Source organism: Phalacrocorax aristotelis, chromosome Z (genome assembly GCF_949628215.1).
Source record: "Phalacrocorax aristotelis chromosome Z, bGulAri2.1, whole genome shotgun sequence".
Lineage (NCBI taxonomy): Eukaryota > Metazoa > Chordata > Aves > Suliformes > Phalacrocoracidae > Phalacrocorax > Phalacrocorax aristotelis.
Window position 1 is genome coordinate 5,377,581 of NC_134311.1, and position 7,438 is coordinate 5,385,018.

The 7,438-nt window shown below is 41.5% G+C and overlaps 1 protein-coding gene and 2 non-coding genes across 3 annotated transcripts; all 3 read right to left on the minus strand.

The window, feature by feature from the left end:
* Positions 1 to 2,929: 2,929 nt before the first annotated feature.
* COX7C (cytochrome c oxidase subunit 7C) lies at positions 2,930 to 4,855 on the minus strand. Its single transcript, XM_075078660.1, has 3 exons — positions 4,686 to 4,855; positions 3,815 to 3,960; positions 2,930 to 3,024 (listed from the first exon to the last, which is right to left on the minus strand). Exons 1-2 carry the CDS (start codon positions 4,758 to 4,760, stop codon positions 3,844 to 3,846), a joined length of 192 nt encoding a protein of 63 aa, XP_074934761.1. The 5' UTR covers positions 4,761 to 4,855; the 3' UTR covers positions 2,930 to 3,024; positions 3,815 to 3,843.
* Positions 3,382 to 3,443, minus strand: LOC142050855 (small nucleolar RNA Z39). The gene has a single exon (XR_012658165.1). It is a non-coding gene; the product is annotated as a small nucleolar RNA Z39 (small nucleolar RNA).
* LOC142050856 (small nucleolar RNA Z39) lies at positions 4,381 to 4,443 on the minus strand. The gene has a single exon (XR_012658166.1). It is a non-coding gene; the product is annotated as a small nucleolar RNA Z39 (small nucleolar RNA).
* Positions 4,856 to 7,438: the final 2,583 nt, after the last annotated feature.

A 7,438-nucleotide genomic window follows, 5' to 3' on the forward strand; every position in this document is an offset into this window, starting at 1 on the left:
ACTTAAATAGGAAACCATAGACTGGGTAAAACAGAATATTAAGACCAACATAATTTTGGGAGTAGCAGTAAAATAAATAAATAAGGTTGAAGAGGGAAGGTGCTCTGTGTCCTGACATATGCTTCTGAAATCAAGCTTGGCTATAAGCAGCGATCTTCTCATAACAGCAGAGAAACAAATAGAATCTGGAGTTGTGCTTCTGTAAAACTAAACCGTCAAACATCCAATATTAATGAGAGGAGCCCCATATATCTCAGTGACAGCCACTATTTTCCACCCAAGCAAACAAATGAAGAATTTTAGACTTTGCTTTATTGAGCAGTGATGAGATTATAAAAAGTCTGGTAGTAAAAAAATGCCTTTGGGTAAAATGCAGACTGTCCCAGTTTGCATTAATAGAAAGAGATCAAATCAGATCTATTAAGATGCTTCTATTATGGAAGAAAAAGTTTTGAAAACCTAAGGGAACCAATTACATACGTCAGACAGAGAACTTACAGACTTGATAATTGATGGAGCTTGAAAATTACTGAAAACTGCCCAAGCAAGTCACACAGAGGAATAGTACAAATCTCAAGAGACTAATTACAGCTTTGGCAGCACGTAAAAATAACACAGAGTTTGCAATGAATGGAGAACATGGCTACTCATTTTGAAACTTAGTGTGCAGTTGTTATATTAAAAATACAAGCTAACAACTGGAAGGCTGCAAAGATCAAAATCAGTGTGTGTACTTAACCTATTCTCAAGAAATCTTGACAGAATTAGCTGAGCAGATTAGATTAAAAAAGCTACAAAATTGTACGAAACCTTTTTAAAGGAAAGATTAATTAATAATGGGGCACCATGAACAGGCATTTATCAGATGATAGGTTATGACTAATGTGATACATTTGGTCAGGTAACTTACCCAAAGCGGGACTGATGTGGTTTATATGACTCTTAACTGGCACCCAAAGAGTGGGAGCATACAGTAAGCAACAGCTGGAAGACAACCATCAGCACAGTGGACATTCAGATCATCCCCCAGCATACGCCTTACAGCTGCAGTAACAGAAATTAAGTAAAACAGCAGGAGATGAAAGGTTATGGGTATTGTGATTCACATCAGTAATTTTTATAAGTTGGTGGCTGGGTTGGAAACGGGGTCATAATCTGAAAACTTCTTATAACTAGTAGCCGCCAGGACTGCTGTGCTCCTAAATGACTATGATCCATCAATGTAACGACACTGCGAAAAAAGATGATTACAGTTTTAGAATACATCACGAGAGGAGAGTCTCTGACATTTAATCTAAAAATAACTGTTTTAAGTTTAACCACCCATGCTCAAAAATGTATTTAAATAGAAAAGTACAGAGAAGGCAATGATACCTGGAAAGAAAACCTTACAGGCTAAAGGAGCTGGTTTGCCTAGCCCACAAGATAAACCTTCACAGATGATGTTTACTCTTTTCAAATACATCAAGGACTTGGGAGTAAGGGGAAAAATTAAAAAAAAAAAACAAAAAACAAAACAGAAAAACCAACCAAACCCCAAAACAAGTTGTTTCAGAACACCCACAGTGAGCTAGGTACAATACACAGTGGAAGTTATATTTGTAATCAGTAAGACAAATGTGATTCTGTGACAGCCTTCCATTAAGCTTTGCCTTGCACAACAGACATTTGAGTTGCTTATCTGCAACAGGGAGCGAATGACACTTTATCACCTAAGAGCTCCTGTTTTGATTTTTGCATTAAAAAGGCAGATTTTTTTTTATAGTAGCTGAGCTATTCCAGGAAATCCCAACCCCTAGACCACAAAATTGTCACCTCCTCTGGATTCCCTAGCTCCCTCACCATGCCGTTCCCATATCACCCAGAGCACACAGTTCATTTGCTCTATGAGACACAGGGAGACAGGGATTTATATCGTCATAAATCTCTGGTGAGAGGCATTACTCTGCAGACAGAAAATACACGCATTAACAGCAAGAAACAAATTATACCGTACATCTCGGTCATAGCCACAAAGCATTCTTACCATCTGACCCCATTAGAGTCTGGGATCTTTCCTCTGAATCTTGCTTCATTATCACTTTTCTGCAGCCTCTGCTGGTCCTTTGATCAAAATCAGCACGCTTCATTAAGTTTTCTTTTAGCTCTACTGAAAAAGTTGTAGCAAGACAGTACTAGACTCTTTTGTTCCCAGCTCAGGTTCTTCAAACATGAGCCATCAACACTTTAAAGGCACCTCTAAAAAAAGACGTGGCAACCAAAAGCTATTCTGTTACCAACAGAATTTATTGCTCCTATATACACTTATGCTGATGGTGTTTGATGACACACTCGCATTCATATAGATTTGAACTACACCAACAGAACCTGAATTTCTATGATGCAGTCATTCAAGTTCATGGACTGACAGATATTGCAAGCCACATTAAATGCACTGTGCTACAGCAGAAGGGCTTGTTTTAGGGCGAAAAAGGTAACCCTGAAAACCTCACTGAAGGAAAGCAACTCAGAATACTTGCCACTTAACAGCATTACTGGCAAGGGTGAAATAACCATTCCTGGGTTATGCCAGTGCCCTTCATACCACATCTTTAGCCAATGAGGTGGCCACAACAAAGTGGATGTGAAAACAACTTTCCACGCCTGCTGTCAACAGGGCCATGAATTTAAACATCTCACTGTCATATTCAAGTTGGTAGAAGTGGGAGAAGACCACATATCTTAGTAAAGGCATTTTAACATCTAACCAACTAAAAATGTTGAGCCCAACTTCAGTTTGGAAATGTGATTTTTCTAGCCCTCTGCTTTCATAGGTAAAGACAATTACTGTTTAATTTAATGTCAATACACTTAAATTTGAAGAGGTTCTCAGTATACACCAGTTGTCAAAAGCTCTTCAGCAGTTTCACAAAATACACAGCCCAAGACCTTCAGGTTTAAGGTTTTATTTAGACACATCCAGCATGTTACACAAGTGCAGCTATCCTTTTTCAATTGAAAGATGCTGTGTAGAAGACTTCAACTCTGCAAGAAAAAAAGAATTAACAAATTTAAGAACTCTGCTACCTTTGAATCTAGAAAACCTGTATAATATTATTGTTTCCCAGATTATAGAACTGGCAACACCTGGTAGAATCAGCTTATTGATAAACTGAAGTGGGCTTTCAGCTGCTTGCCTGCAGTCTGAACTATGTCTGAGGCTTGCTGTGTCTGTTATGACAGTCACCAAGCATCAGTTAAAAATGTTCCTGCTGTTAATGACCTTACTTTAAGCGGACTTTATCCTGTAAATGGTTAGGAACATTGTATATATGGTGTAATTGTTTTGACATGGCTGAACTGAAGTTCATGAAATATCGTTTCCCACTGAGTTTTAACTGGCATATCAGAAAGCGTTTACAGTATCACAGTTTCTCATACTGTTTTGTTCACATCACACATGCCAGTTATTCCTACAGATTACATGAAGTGTAGCTTTATGTTTCCTCAGAGAAGGCAGGCATGGTTTTGGTTATAGTTACTATCAAAATCGGATCAGTAATACTCTTCCACCAGTTAGCCCAGTTGAAGACTATCAAGAAGCTGCAGTCAGAGAGGTGTGGCCTTTGGGGAGTCAAAGTTCACAAGTCAATGAGAGTACAGCAGCCCTGTGAAGGAAGCTTAAACCTATTCATTACTTGAATTTAGGTGCAGCTGCAGACCACAACTCTAAGTATGTGGACTGCAAAAGGCTGAAAATTTTAATAATGGTTTTACATGAGGTTATTTTGACCAGAGATTCCACTATGCTATGAAATCTAACACACAGAGTTACCCAGTCAGTGCAATTACAGTCTGTCCTCTTCATTTCTTAAGAAGCTGGTGTCTGACTATAACGAAAGGGGCAACAAATCCACTTCCAAAGAACCCACACATCAGTGCGAGTAATCGCCATTTGTTCTCCACAGAAAATGGGAGGTTCTGGAAAAGAAAAACCAATTTTAGTTTTGCAATCAATACAATAATTACTTCCTCATCAACTTGAAAATGGTGAGAAGCTCAGAGCGCTAACTGGCAAACCAACAAAATAAATATTCAGTCTCAAAAAATATCCTTTCCTCTCAAGGAAAGAGACAGAGCAATTGGAACAGTAGCTTAAATGTGACCTCTGGAGGGCATTTTGTCCACTCTTCCCTTCTGCCCCGCAATTCAAAGCAGTGCCAGCTTGCTGAAGGCCTTGTCCAGTCTCGTATAAACGGCCCTGAAGATACAGGCCCCGCAGCCTTTCTATGCAACGTGTGTTAATATTTAATTACCTAAACTGTGAACGTTTTCCTCATGTTCACTAGGTACATAAAATTGGTTTTTAGATGTAGGACTGAGAATACGTTAAGCACAAGGTACATCAGAAAGCGTTTACAGTATCATTGTTGCCCCTCATACTGCAGTGCTCATCACCTGTACCACCGACGCAGGCTGCAGGAAAGGACACCAAAGGCATTTGCACCACTAAAGCCATTTGCATTCGCTTTGCTGTGGCCGTTGCAGGGGTACGGCGAGACCCCAAAGCCCACCCAGAGACCCGGCAAGGAGCAAAACCCCTCACGGGGGCTGGCGGAACGAGGAGCCCCTTTCCCGCAGGCTCCTTCCCTTCCCGCGACCTTCAGGCCGCGCCGCGGCGGGCCGGGACCTCCTCCCCACGTTACCTTCCCAGGGCCGTCCTCATAGTGGCTCCTGCGGAGGGCGGAGGTGGTGAACCTGCGGACAGCGGCAGTCAGCATGGTACCGAGCAGGTAGCCCAGCGACCCTCTCCCCTGCACGACCTTCCCGCAGCTCCGCCGGCGCCTTCCGGGAGGGGCGGGGCCGGAAGCGGAGGGAGGCGGGAGAGAGCCGTTCCGCTCCCGGGGGGTGATGGGAGTTGTAGTGCGGCGCCTGGCGGCGAGGTCACGCGGTCCCGATCCTCGGCATGCGGTTGGGCGAGCCCGTCGCCCGAGAGGCGGGAGCGTGCCGCCGGTCTCCGCCCCCGCCCGCCATTTTGTGGGCTGCCCGGCGTGCCGGTGGCTGCGGGGAGCTTCACCTGAGCCACTAGCGATCCGATGAGAGGAAATGGCCTCACGCTGCGCCAGGGAGGTTTAGATTGGATGTTAGGAAAAATGTCTTCACTGAAACAGTGATCAGGCACTGGAACAGGCTGCCCAGAGAGGTGATTCAGGCACCATCCCTGGGGGTGTTCAAAAACGTGTAAACGTGGCACTTCATGGCATAGTTTAGGAGGACTGGGGGTGTTGGGTTGATGGTTCGACTTAGGCCTCTTGGAGCTCTTTTCCAACCTTGATTCTATGGTTCCCTCAGGTGTGGGTGGGTAAATGGTAATGCACTGTGTAGAGGTGGTAGGAACATTCTGGTATCAGGAAAGGAAGCCAAAGCAATTACAGCAATCAGGGTGAAAAGCAAACCACCCCTGTGTTAGCTCAGGCTACTCTTGTGAGTAGTACAGGCTATCTTGCATGGCAGAGGTCCTGAATCTTGGCTTGTTTGTAGGGTGGCAAAGCAGTGGAGGCGTGAACCAAAATCTGTGCTTAACCTCTGTGGTCCTACAGAAATAGAGGCCGCTGGACGTTGATTTAGCCAATACTTGGCTAAATACAGCCAATGGCCATAGTTCTGAAAACTGAATCCAGGCGAGACAAATGGTGAAGATTTATGTGGTACTACCAGTTTTAATGAGTATATTCTGGTGTACATTTCTTACAAAGTTATACTTCAAAGGCACTTTGACAATATAGAGGAGAAAAAAAACCTACACCACCCTTCATGTTTGGAAAAGGAATAATGAGAAATCCCACTAAGTTATTTCCAAACTTACGGTATCTCTGTTTTCTTACATACTGTATTTTAAATTAAAGCTCTGCATTTTATTTCTGTTTCAGTAAAAGACCCATCTGTGTTTTGCAGGGCAACAATTTTTAAGTAGTAACCGTGAGGGAGGAATTTTGTTTTAATGCTTACCAACATAACACATGAATTAAGGCAGGTTGAAAGAACTGTGAATTTGAGCAATGAGGCATAATTACATTAGTTTTTATTTGGAAGATCTATTTTGGAAAACAGAGTAATTAAGAACAGTAAGGAGTTATTAATACAGATTGTTTTAAGAAGCAAACTATTGAAGCAGAAGACAGAAAAGCAACACGAAACAACAGTGTTATTTGCATATTTAAACTTTATCAAATGAAAATATTCACATAAAGTGGAATTAAGTGCAATGAGGAATTTAACTTTAATGAAGGATATATTCTATAAATTGCAAAATATTATAGTAAAAATGAGTTTCTCCTAGGTGCACTTATAAACACTTCAGAAACAGTTATGGGAGTTTCTGGTAAAGTAGATTTGGACTGGAGTGCTTTCCTATACCTGAGTTTTAATGTGAGCAGATTAAACTGCCAGGAAAATGCAGCAATAACTGTCTATAATTCTGAGTTCAGCGCTTCCTGAAGCTGGAGGGCAATCTGAGTTAGTGCAAGTGCAGTTTTCTGGGACATTCTCTGATTCTCATGGAATAATGTAACTCTTGAATTGTTCTAGACTGAGAGGATAATTTAGCTCCATAATTCTAATTGAATTACTTGTAAAAAGAGGAATTGACCCAAAATGTATTTTCTGTAGTGTTTGTTGACTATACAGGGACTGTACAAGCCAGTTGGAATTTTGAGTCAGAAAATCCTCACTCACATGTGTAACGATGTCTTCGTCAGAACTTCAAGATGTTTGTAATGCTGGCCTTCTCGTTATGGAAGCCAAAGCAACATCCCCACGCCAGGGTTATATTTATTAATATATTTTTGCTTGTTCTAGCATTATTATAATCTCTGCTAAAATGTCCTGTACAGATTACAGTTTCAGAACCTGTAGCTCTCCTTGGAAACTGTTGGAATAAATAGGTATCTTATTTGCCATGCAAGGAGATTTTAAGTGGGAGGTTGGCCTAATCGTTTGTAATTCAGCTATTCATCATAGCTTTTCCTGAGAGGTTTTATGTGAATGTCATTTGGCCCTGGTTCTTTCTTGTTTTGTCCATAGACACACCATAGCCTGTTTATACAGATTCTGTTCTGCCACCCTCACAAAAAACCACTGTAACATGCAATGTAACTAGGTTTCTTCCACAGTGAGTATCAGCACAAAGAATCCTTTTAAGCATGTCTGCAAATGGCCTTGTCGTTTCTCGGTGCTTCTTTATTCCTTGACCATTATTAGGTAACACAGAACTCTAGGACACCTTTTGACCCTGTTTGTAGATTTAGCTGCGATTCCTTTAGCTAGTTGTTTTCAGTTATTTTTTAAGTTTTACGTGTCAGAGTTTTTCTTTCTTAATTTGCTAGTTTTTAAGCCTGTTGGAGGATGCTTTCCTGTTTCTGTTAACTTCCCTTGCTATTTAGGCAGCCAGGCCTTTCTT

Bases quoted from the DNA above. Each gene is read 5' to 3' on its own strand.
- COX7C (XM_075078660.1), bottom strand. From the start codon at position 4,760: ATGCTGACTGCCGCTGTCCGCAGGTTCACCACCTCCGCCCTCCGCAGG. The intron at 3,961-4,685 runs GTAACGTGGGGA...TTTCTTTTCCAG, and splicing joins ATGAGGACGGCCCTGGGAAG to AACCTCCCATTTTCTGTGGA.